The sequence below is a fragment of the Melospiza georgiana genome, chromosome 28 (genome assembly GCF_028018845.1).
Source record: "Melospiza georgiana isolate bMelGeo1 chromosome 28, bMelGeo1.pri, whole genome shotgun sequence".
NCBI classification, from domain to species: domain Eukaryota; kingdom Metazoa; phylum Chordata; class Aves; order Passeriformes; family Passerellidae; genus Melospiza; species Melospiza georgiana.
Genome location: NC_080457.1, coordinates 829431 through 853023, shown reverse-complemented (window position 1 = coordinate 853023; position 23593 = coordinate 829431). Strand labels below are relative to the sequence as shown.

General features: G+C 50.5%; 1 protein-coding gene and 1 long non-coding RNA gene across 2 annotated transcripts; both read left to right on the top strand.

Moving 5' to 3' along the window:
- ZNF652 (zinc finger protein 652) lies at positions 1 to 17792 on the top strand. Its single transcript, XM_058041468.1, is given in 7 exon segments — positions 1 to 12; positions 6507 to 6602; positions 6605 to 7546; positions 11766 to 11913; positions 13244 to 13359; positions 15246 to 15390; positions 16570 to 17792. Coding segments are annotated over 7 exon segments (2007 nt in total). The 3' UTR covers positions 17118 to 17792.
- Positions 17793 to 19060: 1268 nt separating this feature from the next.
- Positions 19061 to 22096, top strand: LOC131094173 (uncharacterized). The gene is made up of 2 exons (XR_009115652.1): positions 19061 to 20264; positions 20320 to 22096. It is a non-coding gene; the product is annotated as an uncharacterized LOC131094173 (long non-coding RNA).
- Positions 22097 to 23593: the final 1497 nt, after the last annotated feature.

Genomic DNA, 23593 nt, shown 5'->3' with positions numbered 1-23593 from the left:
ATGGAGGTGACTGTGAGTTTTGAAGGGTTTAATTGACTTTATTCACTAATAATGATATAAGGAACCTTTAGCTGACGTTTCCAGAGGAAATCTTGCAGTGGGAAGGGAGGAAATTGGGGTAAATCATCCAAAACCAGAAGATATCGGGGTGCTGCCCCTACAACCACAGAATGCGGAGATTTTACCCCAAGAGCTGCAGCCTCACCTAAAAATGTGAAGTTTTTATCTCTGCAAAGTCTCTTGTTGTGCTCAGAGCAGGAGATTCCCTGTGGGGACGCCTTGGGAAGGGTTCCCCGTGTCTGAGGTGGATTTTTGCAGTAAACAGGAGGAGCAGGGACGTGCCCAGAGCACACCTGAGATGGGCACAGGTGCATTTCAGGTGCTTACAAAACTCCTCTCCTCACTGACCTATTTCTCTCTGCAGCTCTCAGGGCCCTGGTCAAAAAAATAAATTAAATTAAATTTATTCCTGGTTCCACAAAAAAAAGAAAGAGGCAGAACTGAAAGGAAGCAGCAGGCCGCTGAGGAGAGGGAGATTTCTCTAATATTCTTGAATAATTATTGTATTAAAAAATTTTATAATATATACAATATATAGCATCATATACAATATTATATGTATATGTACTGTGTATATATATATATTACATATTATATATTCATATATCATTTGATACATATATGTATTATGTATCCCACATTATATACTGTATATTATAAATATACTATACTATAATATACTATGATATAATATAATATAATATAATATAATATAATATAATATAATATAATATAATATAATATAATATGTAATATTTATAATATATTATATTATATATTACATATAAAATTCAATATTTTATTTCTCCTGGTTCAGTTCCCCCAGCACAGACTCTCAGCCCGCTCTGCTCCCTCCTTGCCAGATCCAGGCATTCTAAAAGTCAATTTTAAAAGATAATTTCACTTTTCAAAACAGCATTCATTTACATTTTGCTAAATCTGTGCTGTTTGTCCTTTCGGGATTTTATTAAGTCATTATTTGGGGGTTTCCCCCCCACAATAATGAGGGAAAAAATGGGAATTTTTCTGCAAAGTTCATTTCATTCTCACAAAATTTCACCCTTTAAATGTTAAAGCAGATCCAGGTGAGATCTCCCTGCCCAGTCCTGAGCTCCCTCAGGTGAACGGTGGCTGAATTTTTCCAGTGTTTCCCACCAAAAATGTGGATTTTTTAACCCGTTCCTCCCTGGATCCCAGCTGAAAACTCAGGGCCTTAAAATCCTTTTCAGCAGCTCCTGGATTGGAGCAAAATTTAAAGAATCTGCACCCCAAGGGGTGTTTTAGTGGGATCTGTCACGGGTTTGATGCCTCAAAGAGCTTTTTAATCAAAACCTGATTTTTTTAAACACATCCCCATAGAAACGAGGCCAATTCCATCCCAATTTGTGCCTTTTCAGGGAGTTTTCCCAGGATTTTGGGGCGGAATTCCTGACGTTCTCCCCATCAGCACGGCACAAGAGACAGATTTCCCCAAAACCCCAATTTCCCCTGCCCAATTCCCAAATTCCTGTTGTTTCCCAGCTGCTTTTGGACCTGGGATTTTGTGAGCTGCTCCTCCCTGGATTAAAAAAAAAAAAAAAAAAAAAAAAATAAAAACAGGGAGTGAAACCTGGCAGGTGCCAGCAGCAGCAGCAGCTCCTGCCCTTCTGACACCCTTCCCTCAGGAGGTTTCACACTGGGACTTCTCCCAGCAATTCCCAGAGCTTTTCCAGCAACTTCTGCTGGGCCTGAGATCTTTGGAAATGGGATTTTTTTCCCCCCTGGAAATGGGATTTTTTCCCATGGAAATGAGATTTTTTTTCCCCCTTGAAATGGGATATTTTTTCCCCTGGAAATGGGATTTTTTCCCCTCTGGAAATGGGATTTTTCCTGCCAGGGAAACTCCAGGTAGGAATTCCTAGGTGGCTTTGGGACAGGATATTCACACTTCATTTACACCTCTGCATATCCAAGGACACAGAGACACCTCCGGGGCCTCTTTGGGTGGAAAAATGCTAATTTCGGGCAAGAGATCTTGATGACAGATTTCCCTTTTGGGGTTTCCACAGTTCCTGGAGCTCGGGGTCAGTGGTGCTCAATGGGAAATGCCAGTTTTTTTTTCCTACTTCAAGAAAAACGTTGAGTTTGTGGCTGTTAGATCTTAAACTCCTTTAGATTCAATAAAACACCCCAAGTTTATTGCAAAATCCGAGGGATTTTAGTGCTGAATTCCGAAATGAAAACCTCTGGAATGGATTTCTTCTCGTGGAGATAATGCTTGACAAAAATCCAGGAACCGCTGGCTGGAAAGGCTTTGTGTCTCCCAAAAATCTGGACTCAGCCAGATCGTCCCTCTTGAAAAATGGGAAAAGCCTGAGGCTTCTTCCTCATGGATTTTCAGTTTTAGTGGCAGGATTTCACAGATACATTTCTGGGGTTTGGGAATCTGATTTTCCATGAGCTTGTGGAAGACTTGGAGGGAAACTGCCAGCTCCAGAAAGAGCATGGGGGGAAAAAAAATAAATATATAAGTGTGCTGGGAATGGGAATAGGGTCGTTAGCAGCACTCAGCGCTTTGTTTTACATTTATTTTGCATTTATTTTGCATTTCCATGGGCTCAGGCAGCTCCAGCACTTCCCATGGAAATGCAAAAGCACCTGGATGTGCCGAGGCTCTAGGAGATAAAACTTCCCCACTTAAAAACAGATTTTCAGGGCTTTTTGCACCTAAAGCACAAGAAAGAAGGGATTGAGAGCTGAGGGAAATAATTGAAATAATTCCCTTCAGATGTGTTTTCCCACTGTTTGGGAATGGCTGGGCCTGTTCCAGGCACCTGTGCTTCCAACCGGGAGAGTTTATTGAGGCTTTTTTATGGCAATATTGCAGATTTATTGAGCTGTTATGGACCCGTTTGTGGAATTGTGGAATATCCTGATAAAGGGACCCTGAGGGGTTGAGGCCAATTCCTGCACAGGACACCCCAAAATTGTCATTTTAGCTCTCACTTTGTGTTTTCCTGGTGCAATCTGTGGTTATTCCCTGCTGGCTCATTCTCCAGAATTCACATGACCTGGGGATTTCACAGAGTTTCAGTGGGAAAACATCTTCACACCCTCAGCTTTTCCTGAAATCTTTAATTTTCCTCACATCTTCAGTCAGTTTTTCCCTCACACCCTCATTTTTCCTCAGTTTTTCCTCACACCCTCATTTTTCCTCAAATCCTGCTTCCCTCACATCCTCGCCTTCTCCTGAAATCCTGTTTTTCCTCAGTTTTTTCCCACTTTTCCCTCAGTTTCCCCCTCACACCCTCAGTCAGTTTCCCTTCAGTTTCCCCCTCACACCCTTAGTCAGTTTCCCCCCACTTTTTCCTCTGTTTTTCCTCAGTTTTTCCTCACATCCTCATTTTTCCTCAAATCCTGCTTCCCTCACATCCTCACCTTCTCCTGAAATCCTGTTTTTCCTCGTTTTGTTCCCACTTTTCCCTCAGTTTTTCCTCACTTTTCCTCCGGGCCGGCCCCGCTCCCCCGGGCCCAGGCCGGGCCGAGGCCTCCCCGGCCGAGCCCGAATCTCTCTATTTTTAGCGCCGGTAACACCAAAAAATGCGGTTTTTCTTCAGAAGCTCGGTGTGAAGTTGCTCCCACACACTCACCAGCTTCCTCCACCCACTCTTTTGTCTGCAAATTGTGCTTTTTTTTCTTCAGAGTTCGAGCTTTTCATGTCGGAGTCTTTGCAAACCTTTGATTGCTGCAGATATTCCCCAGGTTTGGGGCTTGATAAGCATCAAAAATCGCTTTGAAACTCTTGTTTCCTTTTTACATCTTAATCACGGCCTGCATCTCTCATTTGGCAGCGTGACTGGAATTTGTTCTGTGGAAAAATCTGCCTTGACAAAATTAAATTCACCTTTAAAACAACAAAAAGCGCTTGGGTGTTTTGGGATTAAAAACACCCAAACCTGCTTTGGGATTAAAAATTTAAAAGTGAGGGGGGAAAGGTGTTTTAAGAGCGTTTTTAGGGCAGTATTTCAGAGCTGCTGTTTGTGCTAAATGGCCAAGGAGGGCTTTGCTTTTTATTTAAATAATGGTTTTGAAAGTTGTGGGTCCCTTGAGGGTGGCAGGGAAAGGTTCAAAGCCACAGCAGCCGCTGATGCTGCAGAGTGAAGTGGTTTCAGAGCAAACAGCTTTGATAATTCAGAATAAACCCCACTGTGGCCTTGATTTGAGGTGATTCCTCTTGATGAAAAGGGTTTTTTTTTACACACAATATCCCATTAGTTAGCAGAGGTGAAATATTGGCAGGAATTTTTTGCCGTTTGGTAAATGGTGGAAAAGGTGAAATTTCCTTTTCCTGGCAAGTTTGGTGCAGTGGAATTCCTGATTTCCTCCTGCAGCTTCCTAGAGATGCTTAATATGATGAGGAAATAATCAGGTATTTTCTATGTGGAACTGGGAATTTCCTGAATAATCCTGAGTAATCCATCCCACTGCAAAGAAAAGCTAAATTGGGATTCATCCTTCCCACAGCTTCCTGGGTGTAGCGTTGGGAATTCCAGCTGGCCAAAACCAGTTTATTTTATATTTTTTCCCTCTGAATGTGAGCTGTGCCCACAATCCAGCATTAACAGCCCATCTCTGGGATTTCCTGTGGGGAAATGTGAGGATGGAGCAGTGGGAATGGGCCCTGCTGTGGTGCTGAGGCTGCAGTCCCTGCCAGGCACCTCCAGGAAATTAATTTGGAGTAATTTGGGAACCCCAGAGAAGTGCTTGAGTATTTTAATGAAGTTCATCACCAAACTGGTTATTTTTTCCTTTCTTTCCCCGGTGTGGCACTTCACAAAGATTCCCGTTATCGTTATTAATAATTAATATTACTTATTCAGGCACTGCTTGCTTCGTCTCCTGCCCAGTTAAAATGCACTCCGAAGGGGGGAAATTCTGGTGGGACAGAAATTATGGAATTCCCAGGCCAGGCTGGGATCATGGAAAGTGTCCCTGGGTGGGATTTGCTGTCCCTTCCATCCCACTCTGGGATGGCTCTGTCCTTAATTCCCCTCCCCTGCACCCTCCGATCCCAGGAATTCCTGATGGCAGCGGCCCAGCCCAAAACCTCAGGGAAAAAAAGGAAAAAAAAAAGAGAAAAAAGGGAAATGTGAGGGATGGATTGCTTTGTGTCCATGAGGGACCACGTGGCGCTTCCTGCAGGAGGAAGTGGCAGCAAAGTCCGGGCAAATTCCAGCTTGGAAAAACCGCGGGGGAAACGTGGATGGGCAAAGCGAGGTTGTGCCGTGGGGATTGAAGGGAGGGAGAGACAGAGGAAGAATTAATTCCTCAAATCCCTCAAAATCCAGCATCTCCCGGGCTGGCTTAGTGCTGCCAGGTGAGAACTGGGAATTCCTCAGTGGAGGAGTTCCCCCGTGGCTGGAATGGGGGAGAGCTGGGGTGGTTTGTGGGGGCAGAGCAGAGTTTGGGGCCGTCGGTGCTCCCAGGAACCCAGGAGAAACAGCTGTGGTGGGTGGAGAGCATCCCTTGCCTGGATTTGCATTCCCTGGGAATCTCTGCTGGGAATTCTCCTGGTGCCTGCTGGTTTTGGGGCTGTCGATGCTCCCAAAATTCTAGCAGGAATGGTTGATGGGGAGTATTCCTTGCTGGATTTCCATTCTCTGGGAATTCTCCTGGTCCCTGCTGTTTGTGGTGCCATCACTGCTCCCAAAAATTAGAAATGGTTATGGTTATCTCTGGTGGATGGAGAACATCCCTTGCTGGATTTCCATTCCCTGGATTTCCTTCCCAGTCCCTGCTGGGAATTCTCCTGGTCCCTGCTGTTTTGGGGCCATCACTGCTCCCTGCTATTTGTGGGGCTGTCAGTGCTCCCAAAATTCCAGCAGGAATGGTTGATGGGGGAGTTTCCCTTGCTGGATTTCCATTCCCTGGGGGTCTCTGCTGTGCATTCTCCTGATTGCTGCTATTTGTTGGGGCTGTCAGTGCTCCCAAAAATCCAGGAGAGTGGTTGGTAGGGAGTATCCCTTGCTGGATTTCCATTCCCTGGGGGTCTCTGCTGGGCATTCTCCTGATTGCTGCTGGTTTTGGGGCTGTCAGTGCTCCCAAAAATCCAGCAGGAATGGTTGATGGGGAGTTTCCCTTGCTGGATTTCCATTCCCTGGGGGTCTCTGCTGGGCATTCTCCTGCTCGCTGCTGTTTGTGGCTCCCTGTCCCCCGAAAGGCTTCCCCGGGCCGGGCTGTCCCCATCGCCATTCATTCCCCACTGATTCCCTCTCTCCCTCTCTCCGCAGATACGATGCTCGAGATTCCCTCTCTCCCTCTCTCCGCAGATGCGATGCTCGAGGGCTCCGCTCGGCATTCCCCACTGATTGATTCCCTCTCTCCCTCCCTCTCTCCGCAGATACGATGCTCGAGGGCTCCGCTCGGCATTCCCCACTGATTCCCTCTCTCTCTCCCTCTCTCCGCAGATACGATGCTCGAGGGCTCCGCTCGCCGCCCGCGATCCCTGCCCGCCCTGCCCCTGCCGTGATCCCGACCCCGCCGCAGCCGCGCCCGCCAGGACCGAGCCGCGCCCGCCGGGCTCCGATGGAAGGGGCGCCGGGCCCGAGCAGCGCCGCCGGCAGCGAGGGCGCCCCATGAGCCCCCCCAGATGAGCCAGGCAGGCAAGGGGGAGCCCCCCGGGGCCGGCATGGCGCAGGAGGGGCCGCCCGCCTTCTACCCCGGCCAGGAGCTCGACCTGTCCACCAAGGTGTACAAGAGGGAGTCGGGGAGCCCCTTCTCGGTGCTGGTGGACAGCAAGGGCGGCAAGGGCCACCTCCACGAGAGGGAGGAGCAGCCGTTTTTCAGGGAGAGCAGAGCGGTAGGAGAGGTCCGGGCTGTGAAAGAAGACAGGGAGAACTCTGACGACTCTGAGGAGGAGGAAGAGGAGGAAGATGAAGTGACTTACAAAAGGGAGCAGATTATAGTGGAGGTAAACCTTAACAACCAAACCTTAAATGTGTCCAAAGGGGAGAAGGGTGTCCCCTCCCAGTCCAAAGAGACTGCTGTCCTTAAGAGCAGCAGTGAGGAAGAGGAGGGTGACAGTGGGGAAGAGGAGGCCACGGAGGACAGCAACGACTACGAGGAGAACGAGAGGCAGAAGAAAAAGGAGAAGAGAGTGGAGAAGGGCAGCGTTGGCCAGAGGAGGAGCAGGAGAGCCGCCGCGGCCGCCGCCGCCTCCCCGGCGCCCCGAGCCACGCGCGGCCGCAGGAAGGGCGCCGAGCCCCCCAAGCGCAAGAAGAAAGCTGCCAAGGAGCCCAAGGCGCCCGTGCAGAAGCCCAAGTGCGAGGAGAAGGAGACTCTGACGTGCGAGAAGTGCCCCAGGGTGTTTAACACGCGCTGGTACCTGGAGAAGCACATGAACGTCACGCACAGGCGCATGCAGATCTGCGACAAGTGCGGCAAGAAATTTGTGCTGGAGAGCGAGCTGTCCCTCCACCAGCAAACTGACTGTGAAAAAAACATCCAGGTAGGTCTGCCGGCCTGCTGGCCAGGTCCCCACACCTCCTGGCGTGCCCTGGATCCGCCTGGTGGACGCTTCACAGGGGGATAAAAAAAATCTCATTTTGCACGGCCCCATGTGCTGAGGCGGGCCCGGGCTCTGCCTTATCCCGCGTTTTGGGGTCTCCCAAAAGGAGGGGATGGCAGGGAAAGAGTGCTCAGCTGCTCTGAGCTGTTACTCCAGGAGTAAACTGTGAGTTGGGAGCGCAAAGCTCCTTCAGCAGGGTCAGAATCTGGAGGAAATGGTCCCAAAAATGTGAAGTTCTGTGGTAAATCCTCCTCCTCCTGCTCCTCCTCCTGCTGAGCGGCTGCAGCTCTCACTGAGTTTAGAATTCCAGGGGTTTCCGTGTCCTGAAATGCAATCCCACAGTGTGGAAAACCAGGTGAGCCTTCCAGGGGAAGCGGAATTCCAGGAGTTCCCTGGGATGGGCAGTCTGTGAGATCCCAGAGGCAGCAGCAAAGCCGGGATCTGAGCTGGGTTAAACCGGGGTTTAAACCCCTCTGAGACCACGAGAATTCCCAGAATGGTTCTGAAGGGCTGGAATTCACACCTGCACCCCCTTCCCGGCAGGAAACCCCACAAATCTGCCTGAAGACACCAAAATCTCCATTTTTTTTTTTTTTCTCTCCAGAAACCCTGATTTCCCCCAGCAATGGGAGGAGGAGGAGGCTTTGGGAGCTGTGGGAAGAGCTCCAGAATTCCTGCTCCCTCTGGGGCAGCTCCGTGCCAGGGAATGGGGCACTGCTGCCTTCCCTGGCGCCCCAAATCTGCTGGTTTTGCCTTATTTTCACCCTCCTCCTCCTCCTCCTGGAATCCTGGCTCCCGTTGGAGTTTTGGGCAGCTGGAATTTGTAGGGCAAGGAGGGTTTGTTGTGTGAGGGTTTGAGCACAAGAATTGAACGTTTTTCATTGTTTGTTTGCTTTCGGTGCTGGGCTGGGTTGGTGCTCAGCTCCCACTGTGTGGGAGACGTGGAATATTTATTGCAATTTCTCTTTTTCCCAGCTCTGGGTAACTCTGGGCTGTTTTTTTTTTTTTTCCTTAAGTTTCAGCTCAAGGAAGTATTTGTTAATATAAATTTAATTTTTGCAGCTTTTGAAAGAAATATTTTAAATGTTCAGTGCAGCAGGGAGGATTTAAATGGGAATGTAAGAAAGGCCCCAGCAAGCAGGGGGGTTCATTCACAGCATAAAATTTAAGCAGGAGTAAAAAAATTAAGGAATCAAAGCAGGAATTAAAATTTAAGGAGGAATTCCTAAATATTTTAAACACATAAAATGGTGAAATATCCTGTGTCCATCTATGCATGCGTCCAAAAGTGATAAGAAAAGGAGAAATTATAGAAATTATGGTTTAAAATCCGGAGGAATCTGGTCCAGAAACTTGCCAGTGCCAGCAGCACTGGGAGTCACCTCCATATCCAGGAATAAATCCAGCAGTTCTTGTTCTGTCCTGCCTTTGGGATGTGTTTTCCAGCTGCCTGTTGCTGTGTTTTTATTCCAGTTGCCAACAGGATTGAGGGAAAATCAAAATTTCCCTCAGTTCAGGGTTCGGTGTGCAGAGGGGGAGCTTTGTGCTGGAATAAAACTGGTTTGATTTTGGACTGAAATGAAAACCGAGGCTGCTCCTCCCAGTGTTTTCCTCCTGGGGACGGAATAAATCTGTTTTTCCAGGTAATTTCTGCTTTTTCACCCATCACAGCCGGCACCTTCAGGAGATTCCTGCCCCACTTGGGCTCTGTGGGGTTCGGAGTTTGAATCCTGGATTCTGGTGTGGCCTTGGCCCCTCCAGGGGCTCCTTTCTCTGTCAGCCCAAGGATTTTGGGGTCGTTCCATGGAGTTTCTTTGCTCTTCAGGGGTTTTTTCCCTGCCAAGGGGGGGATCCCAGCGGGTGCTGTGGGGGCAGAGCCCCCTCGGTGCCTGCAGAATTCCAGGTGGGAATTCCCAACCCTGCAGAGATCCCAGCGGAGAGAAAACGAGCTCCCAAACGAGCCGGACTCGTTAATTTGCTCATTAATCAGCGCCCAGCCCTTCTGAACGATGGGGAAAGGTGGGCATTGCTGGGCTGGGAGCTGGAGACATCCCAGAAAAACCCCAAAGATCCCAAAAATCCCCGGGACAAGGCGCGGTTCCTCCGAGCTGAAGATGGTTTGGTTTCCTCGCGCTCCGGGATCTCCACAAGGGAATTTTCCCCGAAGTTTTTGGGAAGAGCTGCTGGAAAAGAGGAAGAGCTGCCTGAGATCCTCGAGGGGATGATTGCCTGGACATTCCACACAGGAGTTTGGGGAAGGAATTCTCAGCCTCCGAGCGATCCTTTGGGCCTTCCACGAAGGAAGAGAGCGCGGCAGGAGCGTCCAGCGGGATGGGGAGCTGCTCCCCATGGAGATCCAGAGGGATGGGAGAGCCTGGAGGGGCCACACCTGGGTTTGGGGGGGCAGGAGGGGCTGGACGGGGCTTTGGGGGTTTAATGGTGTCGGCCTCCTCCAGCTCTGCTGGGTCCTTCCCTCTCCAGGAGTTTGGATTCTTATCTCTCCAAGGGTTTGGATTCTCTCACTCCAAGGGTTTGGATCCTTATCTCACCAAGGGTTTGGATTCTCCCTCTCCAAGGGTTTGGATCCTTATCTCACCAAGGGTTCGGATCCTTATCTCACCAAGGATTTGGATTCTTATCTCTCCAAGGGTTTGGATTCTTATCTCACCAAGGGTTTGGATTTTCCCACTCCAAGGGTTTGGATCCTTATCTCACCAAGGGTTTGGATTCTCCCTCTCCAAGGATTTGGATCCTTATCTCACCAAGGGTTTGGATCCTTATCTCACCAAGGGTTCGGATCCTTATCTCACCAAGGGTTTGGATTCTTATCTCACCAAGGGTTTGGATTCTCCCACTCCAAGGGTTCGGATTCTCCCACTCCAAGGGTTTGGATCCTTATCTCACCAAGGGTTTGGATCCTTATCTCACCAAGGGTTTGGATCCTTATCTCACCAAGGGTTTGGATCCTTATCTCACCATGGGTTTGGATTCTTATCTCACCAAGGGTTCGGATCCTTGTCACTGAGAATGTTTGGATTCTTTCCGCTCCAAGGGTTTGAATTCTTCCCTCTCCAGAGTTTGGATTCTTTCTGCTCCAAGGGTTTGGAACTTTTTCGGCACCGCAGTTTTGGATCTTCCCTCTCCCAAGGGTTTGGATTTTTCCACTCCGAGGGTTTGGATTCTTTGCCCTCCAAGAGTTTGGATTCTTCCCAATTCCAAGGGTCTGGATTCTTCCTGCTCCGAGGGTTTGGATCCTTCTCGCTGAAAATGTTTGGATTTTCCTGCTCCAGCAGTTTGGATTTTTCCATTCCAAGGGTTTGAGTCTTCCCTCTTCAAGGGTTTGGATCCTTCCCTCTGCAAGGGTCTGGATCCTTCTCACTGAAAATATTTGGATTTTGGCATCAGGAGGCACCAGAACAGCATTACACACTTCCCTTGGTGTAATCCCAAAATTCGCATTTTCACTGCTTCCATTCCCCTCAGGTGTAAATCCCAAAATCCACATTTTTACTGCCTCCATTCCCCTCAGGTGTAATCCCAAAATTCACATTTTTACTGTCTACATTTCCCTCAGGTGTAATCCCAAAATCCACATTCTCATTGCCTCCATTCCCTTCAGGTGTAATCCCAAAATTCACATTCTCACTGCCTCCATTTCCCTCACGTATAAATCCCAAAATTCACATTTTCAGGCACCTTTTTCACTGCCTTCCCTCCCCTCAGGTATGAATCCCCAAATCCTCATTTTCACTGCCTCCCTTCCCCTCAGCTGTAAATCCCAAAATCCACATTTTCACTGCCTCCATTCCCCTCAGGTATAATCCCAAAATTTTTACCGCCTCTATTCCCCTCAGGTGTAATCCCAAAATTCACATTCTCACTGCCTCCATTTCCCTCACGTATAAATCCCAAAATCCGCATTCTCACCGCCTCTATTCCCCTCAGGTACAAATCCCAAAAATCCACATTCTCACCGCCTCTATTCCCCTCAGGTACAAATCCTAAAAATCCACATTCTCACCGCCTCTATTCCCCTCAGGTACAAATCCCAAAAATCCACATTCCCAGGCACGTTTTTCACCGTTTTGGGGCGTTTTTGTGCCAAACCTCCCCCCAGCCCAGGCCCCCCCTAACCCGGCTCCCTCTGTTTTCCCCCCAGTGCGTGTCCTGCAACAAATCCTTCAAGAAGCTCTGGTCGCTGCACGAGCACATCAAGATCGTGCACGGCTACGCCGAGAAGAAATTCTCCTGCGAGATCTGCGAGAAGAAGTTCTACACCATGGCCCACGTGCGCAAACACATGGTTGGTGAGTGGCTGGGCACGGGGGAAATTGAAATTTGAATTATTGGGGAAATTGAAATCGTCAGGGGAATTGAAATGTTCAGGGAAATTGAAATTATTGGGGGGAATTGAAGCATTCAGGGGAATTAAAATTTTTATTAGGGAAATGAAAACATTCAGGAGAGTTTAAATTATCGGAATTGAAATTATCAGGGGAATTGAAATCATCAGGGAAATTTAAATTATTGGGGGAATTAAAATATTCAGGGAAATTAAAAATTTTTATTAGGGAAATGAATATATTCAGGGGAATAAAAATTTTTATGAGGGAAATGAATATATTCAGGGGAATTTAAATTATCGGGGAAATTAAAATTATTGCGGGAGTTGGAATTATTGGGGAAATTAAAATGGGGGGTATTGGAATTATTGGGGAAATTTAAATTATTGGGGGAATTAAAAATATTCAGGGAAATTAAAAATTTTTATTAGGGAAATGAAAACATTCAGGGGAATTGAAATTATCAGAATTTAAATTATCGGGGGAATTAAAATATTCAGGGGAATTAGAATTATTGGGGAAATTAAAATTGGGGGAATTGAAATTATCAGGGGAATTGAAATTATTGGGGGAATTGAAATTATTGGGGGAATTAAAATTATCAGGGAAATTAAAATTATCGGGGGAATTGAAATTATCGGGGGGATTGAAACTGGGAGAATTGAAATTATTGGGGAAATTGAAATTATAGGGGGAATTAAAATTATCAGGGGAATTTAAAATTATCAGGAGTATTTAAATTTTTGGGGGAATTGAAATTATCAGGGAAATTAAAATTATCAGAGGAATTAAATTAATCCTTGAAATTGAAATAGGAGAAATTGAAATTACTGGGGTGAATTGAAATCATAGGGGGGGAATTGAAATAATACGGGGAATTGAAATCATGGGTGAAATTGAAATCACTGGGGGAAATTAAAATAAATAATCCGGGGGGAAAAAGAGGCTGGGAGAGCTGGGAATGTTCCCCTGGAGAAGGGAGGGATCCAGGGAGGGCTCAGGGCCCTGAATTCCTGTGGCTCCTCTCAGTATCAGTTTCAATCCCGAGTTCAATCAATTCCATCCCTGATGGGGACGGTTCGAGTTGTCCCTGGGAACGGATCCCCAGGGTCCTTCCAGCCCCAAAATTTGGGGGATTCCATGGAGCCCAGCGCCGTTCTTGGCCCCAAACCCCCCGGGCAGAGCAAGGAGAAACGCAGCCCGTGCTCCCCAAGCGCCCCAGGAGCCCTGGCAGGCAGGGATTGTCAGGAATGTCCCAGTTTTCCCTGGGTTGTGAGCCCTGTGTGTGCCGCAGCCCACACCAAGGACATGCCCTTCACCTGCGAGACCTGCGGCAAGTCCTTCAAGCGCAGCATGTCCCTCAAGGTGCACTCGCTGCAGCACTCGGGGGAGAAGCCCTTCCGCTGCGAGGTGAGGATCCAGGGGAATTCGGGGGAAATCCATGGGAACAATCCTGGGAATGGGAATGGGATGGGGTGGGAGTGAATGAGGGGCAGGAATGATCCTGGGAATGAGGGAAGGATCCTGGGAATGGGAATGGGATGGGGTGGGAATGAATGAGGGGCAGGAACGACCCTGGGAATGGCCCTGGATGGGAATGAGGGATGGGAATGGCCCTGGATGGGGTGGGAATGAGGGAAGGATCCTGGGAATGGCCCTGGATGGGGTGGGAATGAGGGAATGATCCTGGGAGTGGGAATGGCCTTGGATGGGGTGGGAATGAGGGGCAGGAATGATCCTGGGAATGGGAATGGCCCTGGATGGGGTGGGAATGAGGGGCAGGAATGGCCTTGGATGGGGTGAGAATGAGGGAATGATCCTGGGAGTGGGAATGGCCCTGGATGGGGTGGGAATGAGGGGCAGGAACGATCCTGGGATTGGAAATGGCCTTGGATAGGGTGGGAATGAGGGGCAGGAATGGGAATGGATGGGGTGGGAATGAATGAGGGGCAGGAATGATCCTGGGAATGGGAATGGCCCTGGATGGGGTGAGGAGTGAGGGATGGGAATGGCCCTGGATGGGGTGGGAATGAGGGAATGATCCTGGGATTGGGAATGGCCCTGGATGGGTCAGGAATGAGGGATGGGAATGGCCCTGGAGGGGAATGAGGGATGGGAATGGCCCTGGATGGGAATGAGGGATGGGAATGGCCCTGGATGGGGTGGGAATGAGGGGTGGTTCCATCAAAGTTTGAGAATTCTCAGCATGGGGAAGTCACTCAGGGGTCTCTGGAGAGATTGAGGCGTTAAATCCATGGGGTAAATCCATGGGGTAAATGCATGGGGTAAATCCATGGGGTAAATCTACGGGAACACTCCTGGGAAGTGGGAATGGCCTTGGATGGGGTGGGAACGAGAGGCGTTTCTGTCAGAGATGGGGAATTCAGATCACTGAGGGGTGGTTCCAGCACAGGTCCCTGCTCAGGGGTCTCTGGGGGGATTGAGGGATTAAATCCATGGGAATGCACCCAGGAAGTGGGAACGGCCTTGGATGGGGTGGGAATGAGGGCTGGTTTTATCAAATTTTGGGAAATTCGAGTCACCAAGTGCTGATCCCAGCACAGGTCCCTGCTCAGGGGTCTCTGGGGGGATTGAGGGGTTAAACCCACGGGGAGCTGGTGAGGAGCTGGTTTGGAGGGAGGCAGAGTCCTCTAGTGGAGAGAGGCCGGGACACCCGCAGAAATCCATTTTTACTGGAATAAAAACCATTTTTACTGGACTGGGGTCCTGGATCTGCTCTCCGGCTGCCCCTGTCCCTGCCAGGCTTTCCCCACTCAATAATTCCAGAATTCCAGCTTTTCCCACTCAATAATTCCAGCTTTCCCCACTCAATAATTCCACCTTTCCCCACTCGATAATTCCAGCTTTTCTCACTCAATTCCAGCTTTCCCCTCACAATTCCAGCTGTCTCTCACAATTCCAGCCTTCCCCACTCAATTATTCCATCTTTCCCCACACAATTCCATCTTTCCCCACTCAATAATTCCAGCTTTCCCCACTCAATAATTCCAGTTTTCCCCTCACAATTCCAGCTTTCCCCACTCAATAATTCCAGCTTTCCCCACTCAATAATTCCAGCTTTCCCCACTCAATAATTCCATCTTTCCCCACTCAATAATTCCACCTTTCCCTACTCAATTCCAGCCTTCCACCCTTCGTTCCTTCTCTCAATGAATCCTTTCAATCCCCCTTTTTCTCTGAGGCGTTTCTGCCAGGGCCCAGCTCCCTCCCAGCCCCTGCAGGGCTCATTCCCAGCTTCCCAAAGCCCCCAAATTCCCGTTTTTTCCTCCCTGCAGAACTGCGACGAGAGGTTCCAGTACAAGTACCAGCTGCGCTCGCACATGAGCATCCACATCGGGCACAAGCAGTTCATGTGCCAGTGGTGTGGCAAGGACTTCAACATGAAGCAGTACTTCGACGAGCACATGAAAACCCACACTGGTGAGGGCTGGGAGGGCATTCCCAGGGAATTCCCTCGGGGTTTGGGGTGTTCTCCAGCTGGGACAGCTTCCTTTCTCTGCCTTGGCTCCCTGTCCTTGCTGGTGGGGCAGGCGGAGCTGGGGTTCCCTGGGGGGAAAATGGGAATTAATGTCTGGGTGTTTGGGGCTGGAGAGCCCCTGGCTGGAGCCTTTTAACCCTAAACCCTGAGGGGAGCCAGGATTTCAGAGCCTTTTAACCCTAAACCCAAACTGAGCCAGGATTTCAGAGCCTTTTGGCCCCAAACCCTGAGGGGAGCCAGGATTTCAGAGCCTTTTAACCCTAAACCCAAACTGAGCCAGGATTTCAGAGCCTTTTGGCCCCAAACCCTGAGGGGAGCCAGGATTTCAGAGCCTTTTAACCCTAAACCCAAACTGAGCCAGGATTTCAGAGCCTTTTGGCCCCAAACCCAAACTGAGCCAGGATTTCAGAGCCTTTTGGCCCTAAACCTAAACTGAGCCAGGATTTCAGAGCCTTTTGGCCCTAAACCTAAACTGAGCCAGGATTTCAGAGCCTTTTGGCCCCAAATCCAAACTGAGCCAGGATTTCATAGCCTTTTGGCCCTAAACCCAAGCTGAGCCAGGATTTCAGAGCCTTTTGGCCCTAAACCTAAGCTGAGTCAGGATTTCAGAGCCTTTTGGCCCCAAACCCTGAGGGGAGGCAGAATTTCCTAAACCCCCATTTGATCTCCAAAGGCAGTGGTGTTTCCCAGGGATCAGGTGATTTTCCAGGTGGTTCTCCATGGCTCAGGGGGTTCTCCATGGCTCAGGGAGGTTCTCCATGGCTCAGGGGGTTCTCCATGGCTCAGGTGATTTTTCCAGTGGTTCTCCGTGTCTCAGGGAGGTTCTCCATGGTTCAGGGGTTCTCCCAGGTCTGAGGTGATTTTTCCAGTGGTTCTCCATGGCTCAGGTGATTTTCTCAGGGAGGTTCTCCATGGCTCAGGTGATTTTTCCAGTGGTTCTCCATGGCTCAGGGGAGGTTCTCCATGGCTCAGGGGTTCTCCCAGGTCTGAGGTGATTTCTCCAGGGGTTCTCCATGGCTCAGGTGATTTTCCCAGAGCCCAGGTGATTTTCCCAGGGCTCTCCATGTCTCAGGGGGCTCCCCAGGATCCCTGACCCCCCTGTCCCCGCGTGTCCCCGGCAGGAGAGAAGCCGTTCATCTGCGAGATCTGCGGCAAGAGCTTCACCAGCCGGCCCAACATGAAGCGGCACCGGCGCACGCACACGGGCGAGAAGCCGTACCCGTGCGACGTGTGCGGGCAGCGCTTCCGCTTCTCCAACATGCTCAAGGCGCACAAGGAGAAATGTTTCCGCGTCACCAGCCCCGGCACCAGCCCCGGGCCCGCCGGCGGCGCCGCGGCGCTGCCCGCGCCCTGCCCGGCCCCTCCGGCCGCGGGCGCCGCGCTGGGGCTGGCGCTGGGCCCGGCGGCGCCGCCGCGCCCCGTGCCGCACCCCTACGGAGCGCTGGCACTGCCGCCGCACGGGCACCACCACCACCACGGGCACCACCACCACGGGCAGCAGCAGCAGCAGCAGCACCTGCCCGTGCCCCCCGTGCCGCACCTGCCGCCGCCGCCCGCCCTGTTCAAGAGCGAGCCGCTGAACCACCGCGGGCACGGCCACGGGCACGGGCACGGCGGGGACGGGTTCCTGCGGCACCTGGACAAGGGCGGCCCCGCGCAGCCGCACTGACACCGCCCGGCACCTGGCATCCAGGTTTGGGAGCTGGGACACGGAGCCGGGAGGGGAGCTGGGAGGGGATGGAGCTGCTGGCACCACGGCCGTGGGCACGGGCACGGCTTCCTGTGGCACCCGGGACAGCTGCACTGACAGCGGCTGGCACCTGAGAGCCGGGTCTGGGAGCTGGGATGGGGTCTGGGATTGGATCAGGAATGAAATTGGACCACCATGGTCGTGGGCACGGCTTCCTGTGGTGCCTGGACAGGACCAGCCTGGCACAGCTGCACTGACACCAGCTGGCACCCAGGTTTGGGATCTGGGATGGGATCTGGCATGGGATTGGACTCGGGCACGGCTTCGTGCAGCACCTGGGCAGGACCAGCCTGGCAGAGCCACACTGACAACAGCTGGCACCTGGGATCCAGGTGTGGGATCTGGGATGGGATTGGACTGCCATGGCTGAGGGCACAGCTTCCTGCAGCACCTGGACAGGGCCAGCCTGGCACAGCCCCTCTGGGATCAGGGGCTGGCACGGAATCGGGCTCTGGGGTGCAGGTTTGGGCTCTGGGATGGCATCGAGACCCTGAACCCCCCAGCAAGGGCTTCCTGTGGCACCTGGTGAGCCCAGCCTGGCACAGCCACACTGACACGGGCTGGGATCAGGGACCTGGCAGCCAGGTTTGGGACCTGGGAGCCAGCTTTGGGATCCTGGATCTGCTCTCCTGCCGCCCCACGTCGTGCTTGGGGTCAGGGTTTGGGATCTGGGACGGGATGGAGCCCCAGAACCACCACGGGCACACCTGGACAAGGCCGGGCTGGCACAGCCACACGGACACGGGGTGGGATCAGGACTGGGTGTGGGTCTGGGATCTGGGCCAGGGATCCAGGATTGGGATCTGGATCTGGGCTTGGGATCCAGGATGGGATCTGGATCTGGGATCCAGGATTGGGATCTGGGCCTTGGATCCAGGATCCAGGATGGGATCTGCCCTTCTGCAACCCCATACCAGGTTTGGGATCTGGGTTTGGGATCCAGGACCCAGCTTTGGGATCCAACCTTGGTCTGGGATTCAGGTTCCAGCTCTGGGATCCATTCTGGCTCTGGGATCCAGTCGGGCTCTGGGATCTGGGTTCCAGCTCTGGGTTCCATTCTGGGCTCTGGCTTCCAGATCTGGGTTCCAGATCTGGGTTCCATTCTGGCTCTGGGATCCAGGATCTGGGTCTTGGATCCAGTTCTGGGACCTGGCTCTGGGATTCGGGATCCGACTCTGGGATCCAGTCTGGGTTTGAGATCCACTCTGGCTCTGGGCTCTGGGTTCCAGCTCTGGGATCTGGGATCCATTCTGGGCTCTGGATTCCAGCTCTGGGATCCATTCTGGGCTCTGAGATCCATTCTGGGCTCTGGGTTCCAGTTCTGGGATCCATTCTGGCTCTGGGATCCAAGATCCGGATCTGGGATCCATCCTGGGATCTGGGATCCATTTTGGGCTCTGGGTTCCAGCCCTGGGATCCATTCTGGGATCTGGGCTCTGGGTTCCAGCTCTGGGTTCCAGGATCCAGCTCTGGGATCCATTCCAGCTCTGGGATCCATTCTGGCCCTGGGATCTGGGATCCATTCTGGGCTCTGTGATCCATTCTGGGCTCTGGGTTCCAGCTCTGAGATCCATTCTGGCTCTGGGTTCCAGGATCCAGTTTTGGGATCCATTCCGGCTCTGGGCTCTGGGTTCCAGCTCTGGGATCTAGGATCCATTCCAGCTCTGGGTTCCAGCTCTGGGATCCATTCTGGGCTCTGTGATCCATTCTGGCTCTGGGTTCCAGCCCTGGGATCCATTCTGGGCCTGGGATCCATTCCAGCTCTGGGATCTGGGATCCCTTCCAGCGCTGGTATACATTCTGGGATCTGGGTTCCAGCTCCGGGATCCATTCTGGGCTCTGGGATCCATTCTGGGCTCTGGGATCCATTCTGGGCTCTGGGTTCCAGCCCTGGGATCCATTCTGGCCCTGGGATCCCCCTCCCACCTCCCACCCCTCTCCTGGCCCAGCTCTGCCCCCTTTACCCCCCCCGGGTCCCCCCTCTCCTCTCGAGGAGCCCCCAGGACTGAAATGCCCAATTTGTGTTTTCCCGGTGACTTTTCTAAACCCCGGCCGGCCGCCGAGCCCGGTGGAATTTTCTAATTTCATATCAGCTGACGAGGTTTGCTTGGCTTTTATATCCTGGCCCTCTCCTCAAAGAGGAGGCGGGCCCGGGCTCTTTGTACTAATGGGAAAGGCTGTGAGTTAATTAATACAGAGCATTAATGATCACTGTGTACGTAATGATTCCTTTCAGCACCCCGAGCTCGGAGCGTTCACCCAGAAAAAGCAAAAAAAAAAAGGAAAAAAAGCAAAAAAAAAAACCAACAAAAAAAAATCCCCTCCCGTTGTTTTTGTGTAGCTCTCCTAACACACTTCTTTATTTTACTACAGAAATTATTTTAGAGGTTTTTTGTATAGATCCTATTTAGTAGAGTCTGTTTCTAAAACAAAAAAAAGCCAAAAAAAAAAAAATTGATGACGATGATGATGATAATAATAATAATAATTGTATTTCCATAAACGGTGTAATTTTTTCAGTGTAGCTGCACCTCTGTTGTACAATAGAGAAATTTTTATAATCAGCCCCAATGTGATTCCTCAAAGATGCTTTTCCCAAATTCCCCAACCCCAGGACTCCAAGGTGCTTCGGAGAAGAGAGGAGGAAAAAAAAAACCCAGAGGTCTCTGGAAAATTCACCCCAAACCCGGTGGAGATTTCTGGATTTAATTTATTTTTGGGGGCTTTTTTGGGGGTATTTTTGTTCTTTTTTTTAACTTTCTTTGCCTTTTCCCCGTTTTCTCTTCAGCTGTCGGGGTCAGATGTTCCTGCTGGATGTGGATCCAGGAATGAATGGACGGGAATTGGATTGGGAGGGAGATTCTGTCCTGAAAATTGGGGAAATTTGGGAATGGGAGGTTCGGGGGAAAAAGGGAGATTCTGTCCTGAAAATTGGGGAAATTTGGGAATGGGAGGTTCAGGAAAAAAGGGAGGTTCTGTCCTGAAAATTGGGGAAATTTGGGAATGGGAGGTTGGGGGAAAAAGGGAGATTCTGTCCTGCAAATTGGGGGAATTTGGGAATGGGAGGTTCAGGAAAAAGGGAGATTCTGTCCTGCAAATTGGGGAAATTTGGGAATGGGAGGTTCGGGGAAAAAGGGAGATTCTGTCCTGGAAATTTGGGAATGGGAGGTTCAGGAAAAAGGGAGATTCTGTCCTGAAAATTGGGGAAATTTGGGAATGGGAGGTCCGGGAAAAAAGGGAGATTCTGTCCTGCAAATTGGGGGAATTTGGGAATGGGAGGTTCGGGACAGAGCGGGATTTGCCAGCAGGGGGAGGCGGAGGCTCCGATGAATCTCCGGATTTAGGGAATTCCTGGGATTCCTGAGAGGGGAATGCAGTGGGATCAGGAAATTTGGGAATTTCTATAGAGGGGAATGCAGTGGGATCAAGGAATTCGGGAATTTCTGGAATTCCTGAGAGCAGGGAATGCAGTGGGATCAGGGAATTCAGGAAATTTGGGAATTTCTATAGAGAGGAATGCAGTGGGATCAGGGAATTCAGGAAATTTGGGAATTTCTATAGAGAGGAATGCAGAGGGATCAGGAAATTTGAGAATTTCTATATTTGGGAATTTCTATAGAGGGGAATGCAGTGGGATCAGGGAATTCAGGAAATGTGGGAATTTTTATAGAGGGGAATGCAGTGGGATCAGGGAATTCAGGAAATTTGGGAATTTCTATAGTGGGGAATGCAGTGGGATCAGGAAATTTGGGAATTTCTATAGAGAGGAATGCAGTGGGATCAGGGAATTCAGGAAATTTGGGAATTTCTATAGAGAGGAATGCAGTGGGATCAGGAAATTTGAGAATTTCTATATTTGGGAATTTCTATAGAGCAGAATGCAGTGGGATCAGGGAATTCAGGATATTTGGGAATTTCTATAGAGGGGAATGCAGTGGGATCAGGAAATTTGGGAATTCCTGGGAGCAGGGAATTCCAAGGGGAGGATCAAGAACGGGGAATTTCCAGAATTCCTGGAATTCCTGCCCATTTTTTGGGACATTTTGGGATGGAGCTGTCCCACAGCCCTGGCTGTTCCCGGGCAGCTCCATCCCAGGAATCCGGGATGGTTTTTGGGGCAGAATTGGGGATTTTGGGGCTGGGACGCCTCGGGACCCTCAGGCTGGATTTTCTCCCCTTTGGATCCAGGAATTCTCTCCCCCTGCCAGAGCAGGGCCCAGCAAACCCAAAATTCCTGGGAATTTCTGGGAATTCTTGGGAATTTCTCCTTTTTGTGCCGCTTTCCCACCCCAATCCCACCAAACCCGGGGATCCCACAGGGAGCTCTGCCCTGCTGGTGGATTTTGGGGTTCATTTTCAGCCAGGAAAGGCGGAATTCTCCCCCAGGACAAAGCTGGGGTTGGGTTTTCCATAACACTGGAAATTCCAGGCCCGTTTTGGGCCCAAACCCCTCGGTTTTGGCTGAGCTGAAAGCCCCTCCTGATGAAAGAAATGCCATTTTTAAACCATTTCCTCCAGGATATTTAAATCCCCCTCTGGCAGGAAAAAATTCCAATCCTGAATTCCCAACGCTGGAATTCTCTGTGTTCCCCCCCTGCAGCCTCCAGCGGTGCCACAATTCCCTGCTCAGGATAATCCAGAATAATCCCATTTTTAAACGCTGAAAAAAACCCCAAAATGAGCCGCCAACAATCTGTGTTCCTGGTTTTTCCAAAGCCATTTTTCCTCCTCAATAAATCCTCCAGCGTTCCAGGCCGCTCTTCCAAGGATTTCCAGAATCTGGGATGGTTTTTTCGTTTTCTTTTTCCTGCTCTTCAGCTCCGCTCTGTATCGGATCACTCTGAGAATTTATGAACTTCCTTTCTGTGGAAGAAGATTAAAAATTCCAAACCCCTCTTGCCGGTCTGGCCGTGCCGTGAGATGCTGGGATCCTTTCCAAAGAATAAAAAGCGCGGGGAAAACGGGGAAAATCTGGTTTAAAGGGCAGGAAAATCAAGGCTGGGGTTGGTTGTGGTTTTTTAATCCTTCGATTTCCATTTTTGCTGCACCCATGGAATTCCACAGGGAGGGGAAACTCCAAGGGTGTTCCCTCCTTTCTGCACCTGTCAGTTCTGCTTTATTCTCCCAATTCATTTCGCTTTCTTCTCCTATTTTATTTTGCTGCTTTTTCCCCCATTTTATTTTGCTTTTCCCCTATTTTATTTTGCTTTTCCCCTATTTTATTTGGCTTTATTTTCCCACTTTACTTTGCCTTATTGTCCCCATTTATTTTGCCTTCCCCCCCCCCCCCATTTATTTTGCTTTTTTTTCCCCGTTTTATTTCGCTGCTTTTTCCAATTCTATTCCTCTGTGGAACCCGCGCTTTTCCCGGGAATTCCTCCCCGAGAATTTGGGATTTAACCCGAGAGTTTGGGATTTAATGCGGGAATTTGGGATTTAACCCGAGAATTTGGGATTTAACCCGAGAGTTTGGGATTTAATGCGGGAATTTGGGATTTAACCCGAGAGTTTGGGATTTAATGCGGGAATTTGGGATTTAACCCGAGAGTTTGGGATTTAACCCGAGAGTTTGGGATTTAACTCGAGAATTTGGGATCTAACCCGAGAATTTGGGATTTAACCCAAGAGTTTGGGATTTAACCCCGAATTTGGGATCTAACCCAAGAATCTGGGATTTAACCCGAGAGTTTGGGATTTAACCCAGAATTTGGGATTTAACACGGGAATTTGGGATTTAACCCGAGAATTTGGTATTTAACCGAGTTTGGGATTTAACTCCAGAATTTGGGATTTAACTCGAGAATTTGGGATCTAACCCGAGGGTTTGGGATTTAACCCAGAATTTGGGATTTAACCCGAGGGTTTGGGATTTAACTCCAGAATTTGGGATTTAACCCCGAATTTGGGATTTAACCCGAGCCACGTTTTGGGGAGGCGGAGCCAGGAGAGGGCGGCGGAGCTGCCAAAATCCCAAAATCCGGGACAAAGCTGGAGCCAGCGGGGCTGGGAACGGCTCCGGTTCCTGTCCCGGGGCTGGGAACGGCTCCGGTTTCTGTCCCGGGGCTGGGAACGGCTCCCGTGGCTGTCCCGGAGCTCTCAGGAGCGCCCGGCCCGGGAATCCGCAGGAATTCCCAGGAATTCTCCCTCTTGGTGCCGCTTTTCCCTCTCCAACCCCACCAAATCCAGCGATCGGTCCTCGTCTGCTCCCCGGGGTGGAAAATCACCGGGAGCGTCCCTGCCAAAAACCCGGGATGGGCCCGGGTGGATCCGGGATGGGTCCGGGATGGATCCGGGATGGGTCCGGGATGGGTCCGGGATGGATCCGGGATGGGTCCGGGATGGGTCCGGGATGGATCCGGGATGGGTCCGGGATGGGTCCGGGATGGATCCGGGAT